At 40.2% G+C, this 25,303-nt stretch overlaps 2 protein-coding genes across 4 annotated transcripts in view; one reads left to right on the forward strand and one right to left on the reverse strand.

Annotated features, from left to right (window-relative positions):
- Positions 1 to 1,741: 1,741 nt before the first annotated feature.
- Positions 1,742 to 18,671, forward strand: fam161a.L (FAM161A, centrosomal protein L homeolog). 2 transcript variants are annotated; one of them, XM_041562237.1, is made up of 7 exons: positions 1,742 to 2,235; positions 7,314 to 7,549; positions 9,350 to 10,510; positions 13,392 to 13,559; positions 13,747 to 13,846; positions 16,038 to 16,189; positions 18,031 to 18,671. In XM_041562237.1, the coding sequence occupies exons 1-7, from the start codon at positions 2,074 to 2,076 to the stop codon at positions 18,161 to 18,163; spliced, it is 2,112 nt and encodes a 703-aa protein (XP_041418171.1). In that variant the 5' UTR covers positions 1,742 to 2,073; the 3' UTR covers positions 18,164 to 18,671.
- Positions 18,672 to 20,236: 1,565 nt separating this feature from the next.
- LOC108716592 overlaps positions 20,237 to 25,303 on the reverse strand; it is a 50,207-nt gene continuing 45,140 nt past the window's right edge. Inside the window, exons 10-11 of one of the 2 annotated variants that reach the window (XM_041562646.1) lie at positions 24,514 to 24,560; positions 20,237 to 21,039 (exon numbers count right to left, since the gene is read on the reverse strand). In XM_041562646.1, coding sequence (XP_041418580.1) covers positions 20,917 to 21,039; positions 24,514 to 24,560 — 170 coding nt within the window. In that variant the 3' untranslated portion in view covers positions 20,237 to 20,916. Of the gene's footprint in view, positions 21,040 to 24,433; positions 24,561 to 25,303 lie in introns of both variants that reach the window. The other variant, XM_018262837.2, reaches the window with a different exon arrangement.

The raw sequence follows: 25,303 nt of genomic DNA on the forward strand, positions 1-25,303 counted from the left end.
TACATTTTAAACTGCAACCAGCCTGTCAAATCAACCAGTCTATCTCCAAAAGGCACTGAATGGGTTGAAGGGGGCTTTTTAGCTGTGAAGGGAAAATGTGTACAGGTATGGGACCTGTTTTACAGAATGCTCGGGACCTGGGGTCTTTACATAATTTGGATCACTTCTATCACTCTTGTGGCATTTAACAACAGGAAAATAGAAGGATAAAAAAAATGTGTAACTTGTATTCCCTTTGACATGTCAAATATACATGAGGTACCAAATCATAGAGTGATAGCATTACAGTTCTGATTATACCCCCGAAGTACAACCACTCCACAGCAGTATAGCTAAATTCTACTATTATTGCCCATATGATGATCAAGCACACACTGAGTTTAGCTATTTTGTAAATGTAACTGCTATTGAAAGCCGTGACTCTCTCCCACACCGTTCTCTACATTCACTGCTGGTTCTGACCAATGAAACTAGCAGAAGCAACCAGGGTCAGATTGGGCTGGCGAGATCCCGGGAAAAAACCCGGTGAGCCCAAGACAGTCCAGACCTGCTCCCCCATAAAAGACGGTTAATGGACACGTCTTCTGTGTGTGCATATGCGTCACATCTTCTGTGCGCTCATGGTACGTTCGTGGAGGCGGGCAGGTCAGGTGGGCCCCCAGTCCAACCCCGGGAGCAACTCTGCTCCAACAAAGATTACAATTGCCGCAATGCTTTGCACACTTAATAACCAGGTGGCATATGTGAAAGCATGTGACCTGATGGCAGAAAATAAGTGATCACCTAAGTCTTATAATTAACTTTTAAATAAGACCGGAATTAGGCATTCACCCAAATGGGCAGGATTGGACTGGCAAATGCCAGAGGAGCTGTAGATACCATAGATGGTCACTATTTATTGGGCTGGTGGGGGGTTGTTTGGGCATCTGTGTACTTGAAATGCCAGGGTCTAATTTGAATCCCAGTCCAGATCCGCTCATGGGCCTTTATTCTGCACCTCACCCACTCCCTTCATGGCTTTTGGCAATTTTGGAACCACAAAGACTAAAGTGCTTTCTTTATAATTCCATCACTGCTGGGATTGTTACCCACACTCTCCAAAATGTGTTGTCCACCTTTGAGTTTGCTGTAGAACAGGGGTCCCCAAACTTTTTTGGACTGGAGACCGGTTCAAAAATTGTATATTTTTTTTCAAGGACCGGGAGGATGGGGTCGGCAGCAAGTTTGGATGCGCTGGCGTCCAATTCCGCACACCTCGTTTTTGTGCGCTGGGCTCGGCGGCCTAGCGCAGGAGTGTCCTCGGCCTGGCGGTTGGGGACCCCTGCTGTAGAGAGTGATATTCTGAGACAATTGCAATTGGTTTTCAATTTTAATTATTTTTTTGTAGCATTTTATCTTTTTATTCAGCAGCTCTCCAGTTTGCAATTTCAGCAATCTGGTTGCTAGGTACCACATTCCCCAAGCAACCATGTAGTGATTTCAATAGGAGACTGGAAGATGAGTAACCTTACAGAGTAATTGTTTTTTAAAAGGGGGACAGTGACTCCCATTTGAAACCTGGAAGAAGGTAAATAATTGAAAAACAAAAACCAATTGAAAGGTTGCTTGGAATTAGCTGTTCTATAACATATTGAAAGTTAGTGTAAAGGTGAACCTTTAAGGGGCATTGTCTCCGTCTATGGCCAATCAGCGCGCAGGGGTGGGCACTGTAGCAGGAGCAGCCTATGGGTAGGCGGTGCCGCTATAGACGTAATTAAAGCTGTAGGTGCTGAAGGGCAGGCCGTGTTTCCTGTGACATTATGCCCTGGTTATATCTGCCTAGAATTTGGGAGTCCCCTAAACATTGGCGTTTCCAGCATCAGAAGACTAATTCTACCGTAGATTAAGACAGAAAGCAACATTCTGAAAGCCCGCACTAGGGATTTATCTCAATCCAGCGCCCTCTAGGTTATTGCATCATTTCTCTGTTGCCAGGCTTCAGGTTTTATTAGCGCTTTGGCGATTGGTCGCTAGCGCACCCCGTAGCGTTGGTGGTTGCCTGGCAGCGGGCAAAGTTGGACGAGCCGTACCAATATGGCGCAGGCTCACAGGGAATCAGTGCTGGCTGCCGCCTGTGTGAGGACCCCTGTGAACCCCTACACCAAAGCACCGCTTACCCTGTACGAACGGGAGCTCGGGGATAGGCCGCACCCATCTGCCTCTGTGTCACCGCGGGGACCTGCAAGGACATCAATGGTAGTATGGCTTATTTATTCCCCTAACAGCTGCAACATGAAACGGCCCTCAGCACATTTTCTACTGAAATGTCATTCTCAGTAACTTTTTTTTTTTTTTTTGTAATTCTGATTAACATCTGAGGTATTTTTGAAAATATATATATATATATATATATATTACAAATTCCCATGGTTTTTGCAGGTTATTTGTAAATGGTTTTGAGAGCGGCGTCTGTCTAACTGCTGGTTCTGACTCCTGAAACAATGTAGCAGCTGATTATCTGTGACTAGGGACTGACTGCAGCTACATTGCTCCAGCAGACATTTCAATTAGCAATTACATTTACAAATACCTTTAACGGGGTGGTTCATCTTTAAGTTAACTCTTAGTATGTTACAGAATGGAGAGTTCTAAGTAACTTTTCAGTTGGTCTTCCTCATTATTATTTTTTTTAATTATTTGCTTTCTTCTTCTCACTCTTTCCATTTTTCAAATGGGGGTCAGTGACCCCATCATAAAACAAATGCTCTGTACGGCTACAAATATAGCCTCAGGGCCCCCCTCCGGACATTGGGGGATGCTGCCTCAGTGGCTCCTGTCCAGCAACCCACCCGATGTGCATGTGTGCACTCTAGCATGCACGTCAGCGCATTCTCACCATTATGCGGCGCGCATAATGCTTTTTTTTTTTTTTTGCTGCGAGGAAGAAAACCAGGGTGCTATCAACTATCTGGGCCCACCAGTTTTTTTCCAGTGCCCAGCCTGGCTATTACTACTTTTTATTACTCGTCTTTCTATTCATCTATTCAGGCCCTATCATATTCTAGTCTCTTAGTCAAATCAATGCATGGTTGCTAGGGTAATTTGGACCCTAGCAACCAGATTGGCACTACTGCAAACTGGAGAGCTTTGCAATACCAGTCGTAGAATATCACTCTCTACCATGCTAAAGGTTAACTGTAGAGTGAACAACTCCTTTGAAACCACTGAAAAATTGTATTTGATTTATACTGGAAACTTCCTTAGAATTTCATATTTCATTAGGAAAAATGTTATTTTTGAGCTTTCATCCTCTTTAACCTTTCTTCAGCCTGGTTCCTTCTTTTAAAAGCCATAGCCATCGTTGGGAGCCCTATAATTTTGGCAGCAAACATTAGAGCCCTGTTTTTTTACCTTCTGGTCCCCAGGTGTTGCTTGCCCACAACTCACAACATGCTTGAACCTTAGTTACCTGTATATGTTGAAGAATGATAAGAGTTGTAGTCCAGCAACATCTTGGGACCCAAAGATAAAACAAAGGGCCCATACTGTTTGCTGCCTAAGCTATATGGCTCCCAGTAAATCCCTGTTGTATAAGTTACAGCAGATCAAACCAGGCTGAAGAAAGGGGGTGGTTCACCTTTAAGTTGATTTTTTTGTACGTTATAGAAAGGCTAATTATAAGCAACTTTTCAATTGGCCTCGTTTTTTCTTTTTTACAGTTTTGGAATTATTTGCCTTCTTCCTTTGACTCTTTCCAGCTTTCAAATGACTCGTCTATCTATTCAGGCCTTTCTTAATCATATTCCAGTGTCTTATTTAAATGCATTGTTGCCAGGGTAATTTGGATCCTAGCAACGAGTGCTGAAATTTGCAAACGGGAGAGCTGCTGAATAAAACGCTAAATAACAATAGCTGGAGTGCCACAGGTTGGACATCCCTGTAGTTTTCCCCGGCATGAAAGAACAGCAGGCAATGGCGTTTATCTCCAGCCCGTCATCTGCTTTTTATTTTCTAAACCTATCGGGGACTGGTTAATTAACTGATGGGATCATGTGATTCCAGTGCTAATTATGCAGAGTGCAATTTGGCACCGTTACATGCAGTGCAAAACTGTAAGCTAAAATTTAGCAGACCCCATTCATAAGAGGATTAGATTGGTGGGTATTTTTAGCAACTATAGAGCATTAGCTGGGAAGCATTATACTGAATTAGGCAGAGCACTGGCAAACCTTTACTGGTGTCAGCTAAATAATAAAATCTGCAGGGTTGGAAAAGAGATCTCATAAGCCATTATCTCTGGAGAGGGAGAGAATATATTCTTAGGCACTTTGCAATTGATTCTTGTTTTTGTGTTATTTAGCTTTTTATTCAGCAGCTTTCCAGTTTGCAGTCTCAGCAGTCCGGTTGCTAGGGTCCAAACTTTCCTAGCAACCATGCACTGATTTGAATAAGAGACTGGAATATTATAGGCGAGGCCTGAATAGAAAGACAAGTAATAAAAAGTAACAATAAGAACACATTTGTAGCCTTACAGAGCATTTGTTTTTTTAGATGGGGTCAGTGACCCCCATTTGAAAGCTGGAAAGAGTCAGAAAAAGAAGGCCAATAATTAAGCAACTATAAAAAATAAATAATGAAGACCAATTGAAAAGTTGCTTAGAATTAGAGATTCTATAATATACGAAAAGTTAACTTAAAGGTGAACCACCCCTTTAACACAACCCGGGTAAAGATTAAAAAAATGTTTTCTTTGCAAAGTGGATATTCATTCAAGATTTTCAGCAGTTTTAAAATAATTTGTAAATGTTATTGCTATTAAAAACTACCAGTCTGTTGGTTTTTCGTTTCTACGCTCTGACTCCTGAAACAATGTCTCCAGCCTGCTGCATAACAGACCTGGAGGAGACCTGACTCCTGTTACATTGTTTTAGGAGAGAACAGAAAAGCATTGACAAACACCTGATTTCAACTGCAATTACAGTTACATTTAAACCACTGAAACATTAATGGGATATTGGGATATTTGCCAAGAATGACATTTTTGTTCCTTATGACAAAAATCCATTTTTTGGACTCCCCTTTAGAGGGGTTGTTCAAATTAGGTGTTTTGTGAAATTGAGGAATATATTTATTTTTCTTTCTCCTGGCATTTAAAGGACCAGTAACACCGAAAAAGTGTTTTAAAGTAATTAAAATATATTGTACTGTTTCCCTGCACTGCTACTGTTGGTGTGTTTTCTTTAGAAAACACTTCTATAGTTTTCTATGTGTAGCCATGGGGGCAGCCATTCAAAGCAAAGGTTACATAGCAGATAATAGATGAACTCTGTAGAATCCCACTGTATTATTTAGGGATGCACCGAATTCAGAATTAGGCTGAATCCTTTTGCCTGGCTGAACTTAATTGGCATATGCAAATTAGGGGCATGGAGGGAAATCGCGTGACTTTTTGTCACAAAACAAGGAAGTAAAAATGTTTTCCCCTTTCCACCCCTAATTTACATATGCAAATTAGGATTCGGTTTGGTATCCGGCCAAATCTGAAATAGTTGATTTGGTGCATCCCTAGTATTAGTATTAGTTCATCTGTTATCTGCTAAGTAACCTGTGCCTTTTCTCCTTTTTAAGCTTGAATAGGCCTGTGGCCTATTGACAAAACTATAGATGTATTTGTAAAGCAAACACATATCTTTTACAAATGCATAGCAACAGTACATTATATTATTATTACTTTAAAATGCTTTTAATTTTTCATGTTACTCTCCCTTCGAGTTTTTTTTTTTTTTTTTGCAATATATGTTAATTCTTTTTCTTTTTTTAAATTTGTAAACCACCTTTAATTTAACCAATTTTGTAGACTGAAATTACAAATAAACCAAAATGTTGGGAGACTGAAACAAGAGAAGCATCAGACTCTGCCCAAGAGAGATTACAGACTACATCTGTTGGCTGCATAAGCTTATTATGGTTTATGTTGCTATAGCCAGATGGCGTTTGCTGTACTTTCTTTGTCTATAGGAAGCCTTAAACTCTCCCGGGAGGGGAACATGGCATTTAATTCCTGAAAGAGACATCAGTGATTTGATACTCTAAAACAGATAGTTAGCATGGGCAGAAGCGTTTTGAAACTGCTGCCACCCTCATCCAATCGGCTCTTAAAGGAACAGTAACACCAAAAAAATTAAAGTGCATTAAAGTAAAGAAAATATAATGTACTGATTGCACTGCACTTGTACAATTGATGTGTTTGCTTCAGAAACTCTACTATAGTTATATAAACAAGCTGCTGTGTAGCCATGGGGGCAGCCATTCAAAAAGAAGAAAAGGCACAGGATACTCAACATATAACAAATAAGCTCTGTAGTATACAATGGGATTCTTTAGAAATTATCTGTGATCCATTGTGTATCCTGTGCTTGGCTGCCCAAGAGCTTGTTTATATAAACTATAAGGGTAAGGGCACACGCTAAGATTCGGGGAGATTTAGTCGCCCGGTGACAAAGCGCCTCTTCTTCTGGTCGACTAATTTCCCCCGAAAAGCCTTCCCGCCAGCTAGAATTGAAATCGCCGGTTGGATTGCACTTGGAGCGCTTCATTTTCTGAAGTTGCCTCACGAGGAAATATATACTAAAGGTAACTTAAAGTGGACCTGTCATCCAGACACAAAAATCTGTATAATAAAAGTCCTTTTCAAATTAAGCATGAAATCCAATTTCTATTTTTTATTAAAGCATTCATAGCTGTTGTAAGCTCATTTAAAAATCTCAGCTGTCAATCAAATATTGTCTGCCCCTCCTCTATGCCAGTGGCATAGAGGCGGGGCAGACAATTACTTTCAGTTTCCATTCAGTTTCCATTCAGCACTTCCTAGAAATCACTGCTCTCCCCACATTCCCCCGTTCTCTTTACCATTTAATTGTGTAGCCAGTGCAAGGAAATGGACATCAGGTCCCCCATTCTGGTGCACAAACAAGATTATAAGATGATACAAGACTTGCCTTAATAACACTGTCCACAAAATGGCTGCTTCCTGCTTGTTATAATTATGAATCCCCAGACTGAAGGAAATAAGATTAAAATAATTTATATAGTGTAATTTAAGTTCATTTTGCTTGACTAATGTGATAAAATAGGATTTGGAAATTTTTTTTGGGTGACGGGTCCCCTTTAAAGATGAACCACCCCTTTAAGGATGAACACTGTCCAAGCTATATTTCTCACATCAGTAATGAAAGGATCAATGCAATAATAAGTATATTTCTAAGTCCTTAGACATAAATGGAATTGACACAGGGGTTTACATGAACCCTAAACATTTCCTTGTCCTTTATTAGGAGGTTCCTGCTGATTTAGAATCCAGGTTCTGCAAGACCCGGAGATGTCAAGACTGGGTTTTCGACATTTCCGACATTCATCATTCGGAGAAAGACTATTATGTACAAGTAGAGAAGCTGAAAAATGCTCATCTGCATAATATGGAACAACTGGAGAAAATGTATGATCGAAAATTACATCTGAATGGGGTTCATAACCCTGAGAATGAAAAAAGAGTTGACGAGGAGGTCTACCGGTGAGCAGGTTTTTTTGGTTGCCTGTAGTTTTTTTTTTTTTATATGTGTCACCTGGGGTGTTTGAAGTAGCTGCAGCTATAGAAGTGATTCAGAACGAGTCCAGCACAGTCAAGAGGATGAGCAAAAATAACTATGTTTGCACTAAACTTAATATAGGTCCATGAGTCACAGGAGGCCATCCATTTTATTTTATGGGACAACAGGCTTCATTGTCTTATTTGTGTGACTTTATCATGTTATTAATATTATTTGGTATGTTGGTCCACTACATGAAGAAACACATACAGGTATGGGAGCCGTTATCCGGAAACCTGTTATTCAGAAAGCTCAGAATTCCGGGAAAGGCTGTCTCTCATAGGCTCAATTTTATCCAAATAATCCACATTTTAAAAAGTGATTTCCTTTTTCTCTGTAATAATAAAACAGTACCTTGTACTTGATCCAAACTAAGATATAATTAATCCTTATTGGAAGCAAAACCAGTCTAATGGGTTTATTTAATTTTTACATGAATTTCTAGTAGACTTAAAGTACAAAGATCCAAATTACGGAAAGATCCGTTATCCAGAAAACCCCAGGTCCCGAGCATTTTGGATAATCGGTCCCATACCTGCATTGTTAATCTGTATTAGCAGCAAAAAAACAGCCTATGGGGTTTATTTCATGTTTACATGATTTTTTAGTAGACATAAGGTACAGAGATCCAAATGACGGAAATATCCCTTTTCCAGAAAACTCCATGTCCCGAGCATTCTGGATAACAGGTCCCATACCTGTACATTGCTGGTTTAGTAGGCAAAGCTGATTTCTTGTGCTGATATAGTCAGTTGATATTGGGAAACAGTTGTAGTTGTAATTTCTTTCATGTAGCTGCCGAATCTTTAAATTCCATGTTTGTACTCCTTTGAGGGAAGCAGGGCCGCCATTAGAAATCACAGCAAAATCTTCTGGGCCCCCTGATCCCCATCCACCCCAGCACGGCCCCGAAGCCCAGATCCCACCCACACCCCAGTAAAAAGTCTTTACATTCATCAACTGTGGTCAGGGCCCTCCTATAAGCCTCCACAAACGTTTTTAAAAAAACATTGACGGCCAGGGTCCCCCCTATAAATTTTTTTAAAAGAACATTGGTGGTCAGGGCCCCCCTACAAGTTAGAAAAAAAATCATTGGTGGTCAGGGCCAGAACTAGGAGTAGGCAGAAGAGGCAGCTGCCTAGGCCCAATAATATGGGGTCGCTGGGCAGCTACCTCTAAAACTGTTTTCTACCTACCCCATGTCTTTCTTTTTCCCTCTTGACACCCTCCCCTCTCTTGTCTCTCCCTCCATTCTGCCTGTCCATCACTCACCCTTCCCCCTTGTCTTATTTTTCTCCATCGCTCGCACATGGTGGGGGTGTGGCTTGTCGGTCGAGCCTGGTTGTTCAGGGGCAGGGCTTACTGGCCAGGTTGCCTAGGGCGCCCAGCAGGCCTGGTCAGGGCCCCCCTATAAGTTAAAAAAAAAAACATTGGTGCCAGGGCCCCCCATAAACGTTTTTAAAAAACATTAGTGGTCAGACCTCATAGAAAATTAAAAAACAAAAACATTGGTGGTCAGGGGCCCCCCTTACAAGTAAAACAAAAACATTGGTGGTCAGGGACCCCCTGGCCCGGGACAACTGTCCCCGCTGTGCCCCCCTGATGGTGGCCCTGGAGGGCAGTAATACAGTTTGGAGGGTCGGATTCAACCCTTGGACCTCCATATGTAGAATGTGAAATGTCTTATTTTTGGCACTGCTCAAGGTACATTCCTTATATTTTAGGTCGGCATGGGAACCTAAATCTCTGCTTCCAGCGCAACATGATCATTTAAAGCAAAGTCGAAGCGTGTCTCCCAGCTTGGCAGAAAGCTCCCATGAATCAACCGATGAAGACTACGGTGATTCAGAACACTCGGTATCTGCTAGAAATAAAATTCTTCACATGTGGAATGAATTTACAGTGGAGGATTATGTCAGAGATTCGGAATACTTTTCCCAGGAAATAGCAAAAAACAAAACCAGCAAAAAGTCCAAAGAGTGGTCCCACAAAATTACCATTCCTGAGCCTTTTCAGATGACTGTTCGTGAATCAAAGAAAAGAGAGATGAATATCAAATCAAAGTCAGAGATTGAATTGGAAAACAACTTGCTGAAGGAAAAGCTGGAAGAGGAGGCAGAGTGCCAAAAAAAGTTTCGCGCAAACCCTGTCCCTTCTTCTGTGTATCTCCCTCTTTATCAAGAAATAGTGGAGAGGAACGAGGAACGGCGCAGGTTTGTAAAGGAGAAGAGCAAGGAGATCCTCCTGGCGACACAGAAACCTTTCCAGTTCATTGAGCGAGAGGAGCGCAAGAAAACACTTCGACTGGACCTCATGCAATTTTCCACATCAGAAACCAGCACAAGCCATTTTAAAGCAAAGCCGGTCCCGAAGTCTATTTACGGAACGTCTATCGTTGAACGACTGAAAGAAGAAGAGTTGTATCGAGGAATCCGGACACATATGAGAGCACAGGAACTCCTACAGAGTTCCTCATATCCTACTAGTACTCTTGCTTCTGGGGCTCACTCAGGCACTAAGAAAGGAAGATGCTACAAGCTCAAAGGAAAACAAGAACACAAGCCAAAAATCAGTGATACCATACCTCATTTTCAAACCATACATGAAAATCAGCAAAAACGTTTGTTGGAGAGCAAATCTGCCAAACACGTTACACTTTGTGAGCCTTTCCAGCTACGCACCTCTAATATAACCTCTCATAAGGAGAAGATTGAAATGGACATTCAAGCAGACGAAGAAAACTTAAAAGAAACACGTTGGCCATATAAATCTCCTAGGGCCTCAGCCCAAATACATTCTGCTGGGACAATGAACCTGCGATTAGAGACTCTGTCTCAAACCCCAAGATCAACCGAGTCATCAAAGAGGAGGGAGTACGCAATCAGGTAACCATTGTTGACCAAGGATATATTTATGTAACTATGAATATTATTCTCATATACACATCTACATGAGTATTTCTGGTTATAAGCTTTATGAAAGAGAGAGTTCAATCAAAATATATATATTTATTTACCAAAGCTATTGACACATATCTACAGAAATAATACATATAAAACAAGTTACACTACATAGAATGTATAACCAATATTGACAAAGACAATTACAAATATGGCTGTGTTGGATCTAAATCCACTGCCTCCCTGATAGTCATCCTTCCATTTGGTCTGGAATCTGTGTCCTCACTGCAGGAACTCTCTGACTAACTTAGCCTATTGTATTAACTTAAAGACTGACCATAGGTACATGTGTCATATTCTGATTGGTCAGTGACCCTTACATTAATCTAAGGGAGTTGGGCATGGATTCCTGAGGCAGTCCATCCAAGAATCAAGACAATGGAAGGTGGGAAAAGCAACGTGGAGACAGAAAGGTTTGATTTCTCAACTGCCCCTGGTCAAAGGGGAGGGGATTTAACCATTCTGTGCTTAATAGCGTGTCTGTTGTGTCCTGATACTATTTAAGATGTAAATCACATCATACAACATATACATAAAATGCCAGTTCTGTATATAATAAAGATATGACACAATCAGGTCTCTTTAAAGGAATCGTTCAGTGTAAAAATAAAAACTGGGTAAATAGATAGGCCGTGCAAAATAAAAAATGTTTCTAATATAGTCAGTTAGGCAAAAATGTAATGTATAAAGGCTGGAGTGACTGGATGTCTAATATAATAGCCAGAACACTACTTCCTGCTTTGCAGCTCTCTTGGGTTACCAGGCAGTAACCAATCAGAGACTTGAGGGGGGTCACATGGGTCATATCTGTTGCTTTTGAATCTGAGCTGAATGCTGAGGATCAATTGTAAACTCACTGAACAGTTATGTCCCATGTGGCCCCCCCTTCAAGTCCCTGACTAACTCAGAGTTAGAGAGCTGAAAAGCAGGAAGTAGTGTTCTGGCTATTATGTTAGACATCCAGTCACTCCAGCCTTTATACATTATATTTTTGGCTAACTAACTATATTAGAATTTGTTTTTATTTTGCACAGCCTATCGATTTACACAGTTTTTATTTTCACACTTAACTGTTCCTTTAAGGTAACAACCATGGTTAGTTTATAGATACAGTTTCATTTCACTTGTGTTTTTAGTAGAGAGAAATGGCTCATCAGTTAGTCACAGTGCACAGGTCAGGAGCCAATTACAGTTGGGCATTTTGCAGGAGATGCTATTTTTTACATATTATTGGCATTTAGGTACATTTAAGTCATTCAACGATATTATCCTGCAGTCATGCTACCCAGCTTATATGTTCAGCTCAGGGAGATCAGCAGCTATTGTTATCGTTGATCAGGAATGCATCGCATTTGGGAGGCAGCACTGGGAGCTCTAACAAGGGCTGCTATGGGGATACAAATGATCACAAGGTTCCCCTTCTGCTTCTTGTTCCTAAACAACAAGGAATGATGTGCAAGTCATGGGTCGCGACACTCCTCATTCTTTTAAAACGCGTTAAATAAACTCTGAAGAAGAAGGAGCAGAGGGTTTCTGAAATCACCAGGAGTGGTGGGACATGCCAAAGCCAGTGCATCAACTGTAGTCTAGAAGGAGTTTGTCACTAAGTGAACTTATGGAAACAGGAAAAAAACTGTATAAAAGAAATAATACATACTTAGATATATATACATTGGTTACATAACCAGTGGGACCAATTGAACTACTATTTATGAAACAGTTCAGTAAATGTAAAGAATACTGACCATGAAATGAGCTGTAGGTATGATTGGTAGTTCTGGTACTTACCAGGATGTAGCTGCCAGAGGTACATTCACTGTGGGCTGCGTCAAGGGGCAACAGAATTTATATTTTATGACCAGATTCCTGTACCTGTGCAGATTCTGTAGAAACTAAAGTCATATTATGCTGGTGCATGCAACCAGTAAAAGGTAAATAGTGGGTCTCTATATGTGGCATGCCTCATACAGCAAGCATGTTCCAACTACTAAATGATCTGGAGCTGATTTAAAGTGGACCTGTCACCCAGACACAAAAATCTGTATAAAAAAAAGTCCTTTTCAAATTAAACATGAAATCCAATTTCTATTTTTTATTAAAGCATTAATAGCTGTTGTAAGCTCATTTAAAAATCTTAGCTGTCAATCAAATATTGTCTGCCCCTCTTCTATGCCTTGGGCATAGAGGCGGGGCAGACAATTACTTTCACTTTCCATTCAGCACTTCCTAGATGTCACTGATCTCCCCACATTCCCTTGTTCCCTTCACAGTTTAATTGTGTAGCCAGGGCATGGGGATGGACATTGGGTCCCCCATTCTGGTGCACAAACAAGATTCTGAGATGATACAAGGCTTGTCTTAATAACAGTGTCCACAAAATGGCTCCTGCCTCCTTGCTATAATTTTGAATTCCCAGACTGAAGGAAACAAGATTCAAATAATTTATATAGTGTAATTAAAGTTCATTTTGCTTGACTAATGTGATAAAATAGGATTTTAAATAATTTTTTTGGGTGACTGGTCCCCTTTAAGGAGTTAGGCGGCAATGTGCTTTAATTATCATATTATTATTAAATTCATTCTTATGTCATGAGCTCTGCTTCTAGAATGTACAAGAATGTATATTAACGACACTTACTGATACAAGTTGCCTCTTTCCCCTTTTAACCATCCAGTAGATGTAGTTTCATTGAAGAGATTCCCAGTAGGATTCCTATTCCCCTTAGTTTGCCTTTTCCTATTATCCCGGTTCCCGTTTTTTTAAACCTCAAGCAATTTTGAGTCGGCTTGTGTCCCCCCCAATCAGGAAGGCTATTGAAGAAAGAGAAAAACTCGAAGAAGATTGGAAAAAGAGAAAAGCCAAACAGAAGCAGAGAGTAAAACTATTGAAGAAACGTATAATTGCCAGGGCAAAAGCTAACGACTCACACCAAAATGTATCCCCAGTGTCCCATAGTAAAGTCAAAGAATTAAGGTAACGAGTTGTACTGATCCACCGCGTAGAAGTTAGAAATGGTCTTTCCCTTAGTCCTGTGTAGCAGAACAGCTTCCAGTCTGAAGTGACCGCTTAACCCCTTTCATGTTGAATGTGGTGGGGCTTTAAACAATGCCTTTAATAAATAAACGTATAATGATGTTCCTTTTGTCATTCTGTTCAACAGAAAAAGAGAAAAACAGAGGACAAAGGACTACATGAAGGAGCTGGAAGCAATGGAACAGCGAGTCCTGAACAAGCCATTGTTGATTGAGCGAGTAGCTCAGGTTTGTCAGTTCTAAATAGGAGAATCCCCCACATAGTTCTGAAGTTCTCCCTCCATGTCTGCTAATATTTATTTCAATCCTCCGAACTTTCTATTCTCTTACATAATACCAACTTTGTACTTTTGTTTATTTAGAACACTTTTCCCTTGACCTCATTTTCCCTTTTTTATGAATGCTGTTTGCATTGCCCTTATTTCAATTTTGGATGAGACCCTCGCGTTCTGTTGCGTTTGATCCCCTGCATCTATTCTAGTTGCAATACAGACGTGTTTTTCAACAGCTTCTCCTGTTAACCTGCCCACTTCTAAGCAGGTCACATCAAGGATCAACGTATATAAGTAAAACATCAATAGAAGAAGGAGCAACAATCTGCAGACTGTGATCCGAATAAAGTTTTTTTGCAACTGAATCTGCAGGTTGCTGTTCCTTCCTACTATTGATGTTTTACACATCTATTGTATTTGCTAGCCCTATGCCATGTACTATCTCACTTCTAGTTTACATCCTACCCTCGCTTGTGATTTAGTGGCTGCGTATAGTTTAATATACGGTGCACTAATTCTGGCCTTTTTGTTTTATGGCTTTTCCTTTACAATTCTGCTCTAAGAGGGAGAGGCTTAGGCAGTTTGTGTGGAGCATCTTTCCTCTGTGTTTATCAGAGATGTCACCCCTGTTTCTCATATTGCGCAGGACTTACTTTGCTACACCTAGTGCAGTAGTTCTTATATACAGTACAGTGAACAGTAAATAACCTGAAAGGATTAACTTTTGCCAAAGAGTAGGTTGCTTCATGATGGATGACGTTTGCTTAAAGGGGTTGTTCACCTTCCAACACTTTTTTCAGTTCAGTTGGTTTCCGATAGATCACCAGAAATAAAGACTTTTCCCAATTACTTTCTATTTTCTACGTCTGACCATTTTCTAATTTTGAAGTAATATTTTCACCTTCTAAAGCAGCTCGGGGAGTCGCCGACCCTGTAAACTAGTGGTGTGTGGGCCGACCTGATACCCGCGGGTTCGTTCCGACCTTGCACGCTCTTTTCCAGGTCACATGCGGGTTGAGCTCTTCTTACTGCCCTCCCTGCCCGTGAACTTCCAAATGCGGCTTCAGACTTCCGGGTTGAGTTTTTATAGACGCGCATGTGATGTCATTGGGGGGCGGCACTGGTCTTCTATAAAAGAGACTCGGAAGACGATACATTTCTTATCTTTGTCCCTGCTGAGCAGAATCCCTGGGTTTCATTACAGGTAGCTGTTAGAATTGATACAATAGTTGCTAATACTCCACAGATGCTGCTGAGAAATGTATCAACTAAATGTTGCAAAACTGTAACCGTTTAGAGTCTGCACCTGAATTACTGAGCTGCCAAACTCAAACACCAGAGACACGAACATTCAACTTTAAACTTAGAAAAAGCGGTAAAAAGTTAAAAATGGAAAGTAATTGTAAAAAAGTATTTTTTCTGGGGAACTATCTAAAAACAATTAAAAACTGAAAAAAGTGTTTGGAAGGTGAACAACCTCTTTACTGGAAATGCAGAATGATGCCGACTGAATGCTTCCAAAATGAGGGCAACAGCTTGACCTTTACTGTCAATAGAAAAACAATGTTTTGGGAGCATTAAAGGGGCTGTTCACCTTTAAATTAACTTTTAGTACGATGTAGAGTGATATTCTGAGACAATTTGCAATTGGTTTTCATTTTCTATTATTTTTGCTATATATGCTTTTTATTCAGAAGCTCTCCGGTTTGTCATTTCAGCCATCTGGTTGCTAGGGTCCAAATTACCCTAGCAACCATGCATTGATTTGAATAAGAGACTGGAATATGAATGCGAGACAGCTGAATAGAAAGATGAGTAATACAAAGTAACAATAACAATATTTTTGCAGCTTTGCAGAGCATCTGTTTTTTAGATGGGGTCAGTGACGCTGGAAAGCGTCAGAAGAAGAAGGCAAATAATTTTAAAAAAAAACTACAAAAACTAAATAATGAAGACCAATTGAAAAGTTGCTTAAAATTGGCCATTCTATAATATACGAAAAGGTACCTTAAAGGTGAACCACCTATTTAAACCTCCTGGGCATGACCCTATTTTGCATTCTGTGTAATTCTGACTTTACATTGTATGGGAGTCTCCCTGATTTTTGTTTCCCACCCAGTATAATGTCTCCTTATGTTTCTATGCAGAGAAATGCACTTCTGTCTGCTGAAAAGCAATATCTGAATGTGCTGCATGAGCTGGGGCTGTGCGAGGAATTTGTTACAAAGAACGGACAAAGCTCCAGTGTCGATGAACATGTCGGTGTCAGAGAAGAGAAGAAGATCCCCCAGGGAGAAAGGTAACAAAAGGCCAATGAATAGCACATACTACTCTTGGGGAGTTATGTAATAAAAGGCACTAAGTTTGCCCAGGAGCAGAAAGCCATAGCAACCAATCAGCAGGTAGTATTTACTGGTTGGCGTGCAGCTACTGAAAGAGACCGCTATTCCTTCCCGCTTATTGTTCCCCAAAACCGGCGTATAAGAGAAACTACCTGCAGCCGACACAAATCCTCGTGATTGCCGCCCAGAGGAACGTTACCAGTGGTGATGCAAACGCTCCGCAAAATGGACGGTTTATGGTGCTCATCATTGGGAGCAGCTCACTGCAGTATCCAAGACGCGGTAACGTATACCGGCACCAGCCCTTGCGTTATCCCACTAAAAATAGTTGCAAGCGCTGCATTACTAGATCTATTGTGGGCTTCCGAACATCCTCAAATACAGGAAATCCATTCAGCAACAGTATCCAGTGCCACACATTGTTGCGATTTGACTGTTTCTCTATTTAGCTGGCAGCAAGGGGTTGAAAGCGTTACATTCTTGCCATATGTTGATATAAATGTTTCAATTTCACTTCAAGTTGGAAAGATGACTGAAAAGTGGCAGTAATAGAAATTGGTAATTTGAATAATCCAACAGTGGCAGAAGGAAGGATTAAATCTAGTTAACGTTCTCTCAGTAATTTTCTTAACAGATCACTTGGAAAATGTATGAACTTTTTTGGGACACTTACAAATCAATCAATCAAGGAATTAACATGTTCATAACAACTGATCTGCAACTAATGAAATAAATATGAACTAATCGTGAACTTTAATAATACTGACCATACTGTGATTCATGCACTTTATTATTATATGTTTTTGCATATGTGTAAATTAAAGTTAATTAATTTGTACTGACGTATGTGGTTCTAATTTTTTAAATCAGGTGCCTTAAGGATAATAATAATGCTATATAACTAATTATAGACAAAATACAGAGTGCAGATCTGGAGATACTTTTCAATATTTACTGGTCACCTGTTTAAAAACAAACAACTTATTGGCTGCTATGGGTTACTGCTCCTGGGCAGACGTAGTGCCTTTTATTACACGGTCTTACTCTTTTTTTTTTTTTATTACGTTTTAACTGTAAATATAAACGGCTGGTTACTTTAGACATTTGAACAATTCAGCTATGTACGTAAACATGGTAATACCAACAATGATCTGAAATCAACTAATATCGATTACAACACAGAAAAAGCAAGAAAACTAACCGGAAATGAAATCAAAGTTTAAAGTTAAACGAAAATTTAAATGAAAATGTCTCTACTCAGCTTCCATTTGATTTGTCAAGGTATAGAGTGTTACTATTCTCTTGGTGTGAATGTGTTGGCAACTGAGCTTATATTCCAATAGAAAAGAATTTTCCCCAGAATCAATACAAGTCAAAATAAACTAGGGATGCACTGAAAGATGAATACTGAACCAAATCCTAATTTGCACATGCAAATTTGGGGTGGAAGGTGGAAACATTTTTTACTTCCTTGTTTTGTGACAAAAAGTCACGTGATTTCCCTCCCCACCCCTAATTTGCATATGCAATTTAGGATTTGGTTCAGCCAGGCAGAAGGATTCGGGCGAATCTGAATTAAAAAGGCCGAATCCTGGCCAAATCCCGAACCGAAACCTGGATTCGATGCATCCCTAAAATAAACCTCCTCTTGTTAGTTTCTATCATTTTAAGATATATGAAAGCGCTCTTTTAATTTCTGGTTCCCCATTTGCAACACCTTTTATTACATATGGGGGTTAGACATTGTTCCGTATTGATATTGCTTCTCAACTGTCTGTTGTGTCTCTTTTGCCAATAGCACGGAAGGTACACTGGCCCTTGAAGACTTGCTGGATGATGAAGAGGATGATAAATACGATTGTGAGAGTGAGGAAGCTGAAGAGGAAGATGCCTATAGCACTGACGAGGATCACAGAATAGAGGAGATATAAAAGAAATGCACCGATTCAAATGAGAACAGCAAAACAATGTGTGTGCGTGTGTTTGTGAACATTTCTATTTTTTTTATGTTAAAATCATTTTTTTTTTAAAAAAAATACATGTTTTTTTATATGTTTTAATATACAGTGGATACATAAAAATCAGGGTCATATTTAATCATAAGGCAATGTGACATTTTTTTAAAAATAAGCCAAAAAATGAACATGGGTATTTAACAAACCATATTATTTATTTTGCAGTTTATTTGTCATTGTGTGCCAAACCCATAACACATCCCTGAAATATACTGTCCCGGCGCGGAATAAAATATTAGCATGTGACTCTTGAGATTTAGCAACGTGTGACTGTTGTATCTAATCACATGTCAATCATCCCCACGTGCAGAGCTTCTATGTGACTATTATATATCTCATAGTGCTGTGCATACAGGTCATGTTTATGCAACTGATCTGAATGATGGTGCTGCCACCTAGTGGCAATAAATAACCCTTTACTAAAGAGATGGTGTCACTTTTATGTGTTCATTGATCAAATGTTTCTTCATGCTATTTAGAATTACTTTTATTCATTTCTTTTACCAAATTAAAAACAGAGGCATTTAAAAATGAATGTTTTGGTTACCCCCCCTCCCCCCATGTTTCCCAGTAATAGTGCTGCTCCAGCAGAATTCTGCACTGAAATCCATTCAGAGCCGGGCCAACCCGGCCAGGCGCCCTAGGCAGCCTGGCGGGCCAAGGCGCCGGCTCTGTGCGCGCTCAACTGCGCTTGCGCAAAAGTGCGCTCCAGTGCACATGTGCGAAAGTGCGCTCCAGTGTGCGCGCGCATGCGCAGAAGCGCATTTACGCCAGGGCCAGATGAGGAGAGACGGGACCGGACACGGGGTAGGCAACAGAGCAGGTACGTGCCTGGCGCCCCCTTAGATTTGCGCCCTAGGCACGTGCCTACTCTGCCTACCCCTAGTTCCGGCCCTGAATCCATTTCTCAAAAGAGCAAACAGATTTTTTTATATTCAATTATGAAATCTGACATGGAGCTAGACATTTTGTCAATTTCCCATCTGCCCCTGGTCATGTGACTTGTGCCTGCACTTTAGGAGAGAAATGCTTTCTGGCAGGCTGCTGTTTTTCCTTCTCAATGTAACTGAATGTGTCTCAGTGGGACCTGGTTTTTACTATTGAGTGTTGTTCTTAGATCTACCAGGCAGCACACGACTTGGGGCAGCTGGGAAATTGACAATATGTCTAGCCCCATGTCAGATTTCAAAATTGAATATAAAAGAATCTGTTTGCTCTTTTGAGAAATGGATTTCAGTGCAGAATTCTGCTGGAGCAGCACTATTAACCAATTCATTTTGAAAAAAATGTTTTTTCCCATGACAGTATTCCTTTAACCATCTTATTGGCTACATACAATTAGGGGTGCACTGAATCCAGGATTCCGCCTTTTTCAGCAGAATTCAGATTCAATGAAGAACTGATCAGCAGCATACTGAGAATTTTAAATAGGATGCAGGATTCGGCCGAATCCTTGTTCATGGCCGAACCGAATCCTAATGTGAATATGTAAATTAGATGTGGGAAGGGAAATCACGTGACTTTTGTCACCTTTTCCTTTCCCACACCTAATTTGCATATACAAATTAGGATTCGGTTCGGTATTCAGCCGAATTTTTCAAGAAGTATTAGGGGATTCACCGGAATCCCAAAAAGTGGTTTTGGTGCATCCCTAATTTATATAGAGAGGGACACTGGGGCTCATTTATAAAGTTTGCAGTGAACATATTTGCCCTGTGTGTGGTTGTATTTATAAAGCTGGATGAGAGTGGAGTATTTAATGTGCAAACAGAATTTTGAATTTATTTTTTGCTCTACGAATGTCCATAAGAGCTTTTGAAATATGGCATAATTGCAAATTGCAAATATTTATGCAAACTCTCTGGGGCAGATTTATCAATGGTCGAATTGAAAATCTGAATTGGAATGTTTACTTTTTTATGGCCAAAACTGTCAAATTTGACTAAGAGATTGTTCAAATTTGATTTGAGTTTTTTTAAAAATTCTAATTATCATACACTGGCCCTTTAAGAGCTCAAATTTGACCACCTAAAATCTGCTGAATTGCAGTTTTTAAAAACTCGAAATTTCGACCTTTGATAAATGTTCTTCTCAGTTACGCCACGACTATAGTGGCAGAGAAAATTTTCGCAAAACAGTTTTAGCAAGTTGTGCATTTAATTACTGTCAATGACCTTTACTTCGGGCGACGCGAGTGCCATCCCGCTGGCGATTTTTCATTATAGCCGGCGGGAAGGCAGTTCGGGGAGATTATCGCTGGGGGGAACTAATCTCCCCGAATCTGCCCATGTGCCCTGACCCTCAGTGTAAGTAGAGGGTTAAACCTGATAACGATGTGTCTCTGTAATGAGAACAACGGGTGCAACTGATTCACAGGTCACATGATCATTCCACAATGAAGTTGTTTTTATTTGGTGAGAGAATGTGTGTAAGTGGGAAAAGTCCCGGCGCTTCTTTCTTCTAATCCCATCACTCGTCACTTACACAAAAGCTTAAAGCAGCGCAGGGGGAGGAGCCATGGGCTTCAGTAATAACAACAGCAGCATTGTATTCCTGCGTGTCACACACATACATTGAGTCTGCTAAACAAACAGGAACACTTCCCTGCCCTGCCTCATACCCACACCCGCAGCAATAAATATCATTAACGTCCCATATCTAATTCCACATCATCGGAGAAAGCACCACATTTCCTCAGGGCCCTCTTCACGTGTGGGACGGCTTCTTCCACAAACCAGCGCCTCGTGTACATGATCACCATGACATCCAGTAAAAGGTTCCTTTCCCGCTTCCTGCAACGGCACATTTAATCAAAGCAAAAAAACAATGAATAATCAGGACATTAAATACATATTCTGCCCAAATCTGAGCCATTCTTCCCATTATTTTGGCTCTGGGGGTGGGTGACATTTGGGTTTTATGGTGTCGGGGGGTGGGATTATGACAATCAGCAATTGGCTGATCACCGCTAGAGATGGGCTAATTTTCGACGCTTAGATGAAAAATTTGCGAATTTCCTGTGAAATTCTCAAAGTGGCGAAAAATATGTGAAACAGTGCCGGTGTCTCTTTTTTTTCCATTTTTTTGGCGGTTTCGCTAATTCGTCGCAAATACGCGCCTGGTGAATAAGTTTGCCCGTCAACAATCACCACACCATTCAATTCATAGTCTTGTCCAGATTCCCAAATTAGGGAATTTTCCTAATATGTTGTCTGACCGTCAGTTGGTGTTGTATTCAATTTCTAGCACCTATAGTTCAACAACAGCTGGAGGTAGAGTCCTGTGCGGAACCAATTTCTGAGACCCGGACCTGCAACCCGCGACCCAAACCGCATATTTACCCACTTTGATACGCTACCGGACCCGCAACTGCCTTATCTGCAACCCGACCTGCAACTTGCTGACCATCATCAAACAGGAACCGGTGACATCATCAAAAGTGGGTGGGACAGAAACAAGTTTTGTAACATTTTAAAAGGACTAAAATATAGAAAATATAACATAAGATAAGAAATTTAGATGAGACTCGCACTAGATACCCTAAAGTTCTAAACAGTGAATATGACGTCTCATGTTATTTTTAATGAGAGTCTTTCCCGTATAGAATCAAATATATGGTCGTTGCCAATAGGGTGATGTTGGTCAAAAATAATATATATATCTTATATTTTCACATTTTTTTTCTATTTTTGTCAATTGTAAATAAAGTTTTTCTTGTTTTGAACATGGTGTAACAGAAAGGTGTATAAAGATGGCACTGACTACCTCATATGGGGTGGGGCCATAGTCATGATATAAATAAATGTTTTTAACTGTGATTTGTTAATTGATTACTTAGAAGTTTTACCTGATTGGTGCATGTATGTTTAAAAGGCATGTAAAGGCAAAAAATAATATCCTATTTTTATTTTCTTTAATGAAAAAATATACTTTAATTAAAAACCGTTTTTATAAGAAACCTGACTGTATGCAGTGAAATTCTCCCTTCATTTACTGCTGTGGATAGGAATTGTCAGATGGTCCCTAACTGCTGAGCAGGGAAACAATCTACTTATGTACAGCAGGGGGAGCTCCCGCCTTACTTCCCAGCCATGCAGAACTCAAGCAGCTTTGTTTATGATGATCCCTAAACAGCCCAGACCATACTGAGCATGTGCACAGTCTTAGTCTTGCAAAGATGTTTAACAAAGTTACAAGATGGTGACCCCCTGTAGCCAACTTTGAAAGCATAAATTATTTGTTTGATTAGGCTTGTGGTGCAGTAAGTTCATGGAAAAAGGAAAAAGTGGGAAAAATTCTACTTTTGTGACGAAAAGTCACATGATTTCCCTGCCTACCCTAATTTATATATGCAAATTAGGATTCGGATTCAGTTCAGTCTGACACAAGGATTCGGCCGAATCCGAATCATGCTGAAAAAGGCTGAATCCTGGCCAAATCCCGAACCGAATCCTGGATTCGGTGCATCCCTACATATAAGTCAATGGGAGAAGTCCAAAGGATTTTTTGATGTGCACTGGGTTTTGTGCAATACCCCAGAGTTTTCGTTCAAAAAAGCATAAGAAATCAGAGTTTTCAGGTGAAAAATCTGATAAAATCGTGAAAATGTTTTTTTTTCGGCAAAGCAAATTCTCAGAATAATAAATCAGCGTAAAAAAATCCAGCGGATTTGATCAGAGTATGTAGCAGAAAATGTTGAGATAAAAATCTGACTTTGATAAATAACCCCCTATGTGTGTGTAACATGAAATGCGTAAGGCTATGCTGTTCAATGACTTCAATAAATATTTTTACTTATTTTACTGCCTGGTGGAAGATTGCCTTTGAGTGAGTGCCTGCCCTACAAATCTCTGGTCGGGATCCTCCAGCCAACACGTTTACTGAAAATCATACTAAACAAAATTTCCCTGTACCCATTGGCAGCTTAATTGCAAATTTCCCAATTTTACTGAATGAAAGATTATAGGGGTCATTTATAAACACAAGTGCAGCATGAAACGTGCAAATTCATTGATACAAATTGCATTTTTCCCCCCATAATGTCAATGTAATTACAGCTGAGCTTGAGGGGTATCCGCTAGTGACAGGCAAATTTGTCCCGTTTCGCCTCAAAATTCGAGAATTTCCCACGAAATTTGCCAAATTACAAAAAATTAGCAAAATTTGAATTTTGATGCCTGCGTCAATTCTGACAATCGCATCTATTTTGACACTGGCGTTAAAGTCAATGGGCGTCCGAATAATGTGGCAAATTTTCACGGCAGTTTCGAGAATTTATTCGCTGACGGGGAAATGTAGAAATTCGCAGCGACTTCGCACCTGCCGAATTTATTCGCCCATCACTAGTATCCGCCACAATTGCAGCTGATGTCTTGAAAACAGACACAGTTGCATGTGCATTTTGATGCATTCTGGGTGCAGTTACCATATTCACAGTGAGGATGTGTCCGTGTAGAACATATTATATATCGGCATTTGTATCCATTAATTAAACAGCAAGTAATGGTATTTACTGTAACTAAACAGTGAGCTGGAATATGAGACCTGCACATTCTTGGGCCTGATATATTTAGCCATGCAATGTCTCATGTAAAACACTAAGAAATACAACACAAGATTGTGTTTACATATTGCAACTTTGTGAATAACCATTGATTTAACAGATACAATGTGAGATGTGGGAATGCAAGTATTATACATAAGGGTAACTCAATATCTGCAACTGTATCTATGGGTAAATATGGGAGTGAACCCCCGAATTCTTTGTGAAAGATTCGGCTGAATACCAAACCGAAACCTAATTTGCATATGCAAATGTGGAAGGGGATTTTTTTTTTATTGTTTTGTGACAAAAAGTCCCGCAATTTTCTCCCCACCCTAATTTGCATATGCAAATTAGGATTCGGTTCGGCCGGGCAGAAGAATCCAGCGGAATCCGAATCCTGCTAAAAAAGGCCGAATCCTGAACCAAATCCTGGATTTGGTGCATCCCTAGGAGAGACCCATGACTAAGTGCCTATAGGGCACAAAACGCGTAAGGCCATTGGAGATTTTTACTTTTAAATTAAATTTATTTAAAACAAGCCATGTTTTTACTGAATACTTGTGGCCCTGTGGATTTCCTAGAGTGCCTGGAGCCCCTCCCCCCCTTTTGATAGTTTTGCTAAACATGGGAGAAATCCTTACATCTGCTTATACAGTTCTTTTATTCTCACTTCATCTTCTTGCGCCTGAGTCAGGGCACCTTTAGCAGAGGTTAAACTCACATTCTGATGGGTTCTCCCACAGCCGCACACTTCTTGGTATTGATATTCTGAAAGACAATACAGAACCCACGTCATTAATCTACACCAGGTACTGGTAACTCTGTGTATCATTACTAGTAGTATACAGATGCTCACCTACCCCTCCAGCTACACATGTATGTATATACTGTATATAATGTATTTATATATCACTCCTAGTGTATGCAGCGCTGTGCAATAACAGGAGACAAGAGGAAGGAGGTCCCTGTCCTGTAGAGCTTACAATCAACTAAACAAAACCTATAATGAATATAATTCTGGTTTCACCACAGCATGGTCTAAACTCTTGGCAGGGGCAGCACAATATTTTCATTAATTTCCCTTAAACTTAATGAAGGTGCGTGGCAATAGCCCAGTTGTGACATTGGTACACTACTAGCTGCAGCTCCCCACAGTACAATTCTATACAGTCCAGAAATACTAAACAGAAGTTACATTTAAGGAAGGAGTGTCTATTATTTATACTCTCTCCATCAGTTGGAGCAGTTTGTCCAGTTGGTCCAACAGCAAGCAGGGACTGTGCTAAATTACACTGTGTAATTCATTCTACCATTTAAAATGTTATTCTTGAACCAATAAATGTATTATTTTTAGTTGTAATATTGGTGTGTAGGCAGCCATCTCAGGTTACTGTGCCTTATCCTGTGCTTTCAGAATGAGCCAGAACTTCCCAATGGACCTGCTTTCAGACAGGCTGTCGTTTCTCCTACTCAGTGTAACTGAAGGAATTGCAACATGGGTATACAGGACT

This window comes from Xenopus laevis, chromosome 5L, assembly GCF_017654675.1.
Source record: "Xenopus laevis strain J_2021 chromosome 5L, Xenopus_laevis_v10.1, whole genome shotgun sequence".
NCBI lineage: Eukaryota > Metazoa > Chordata > Amphibia > Anura > Pipidae > Xenopus > Xenopus laevis.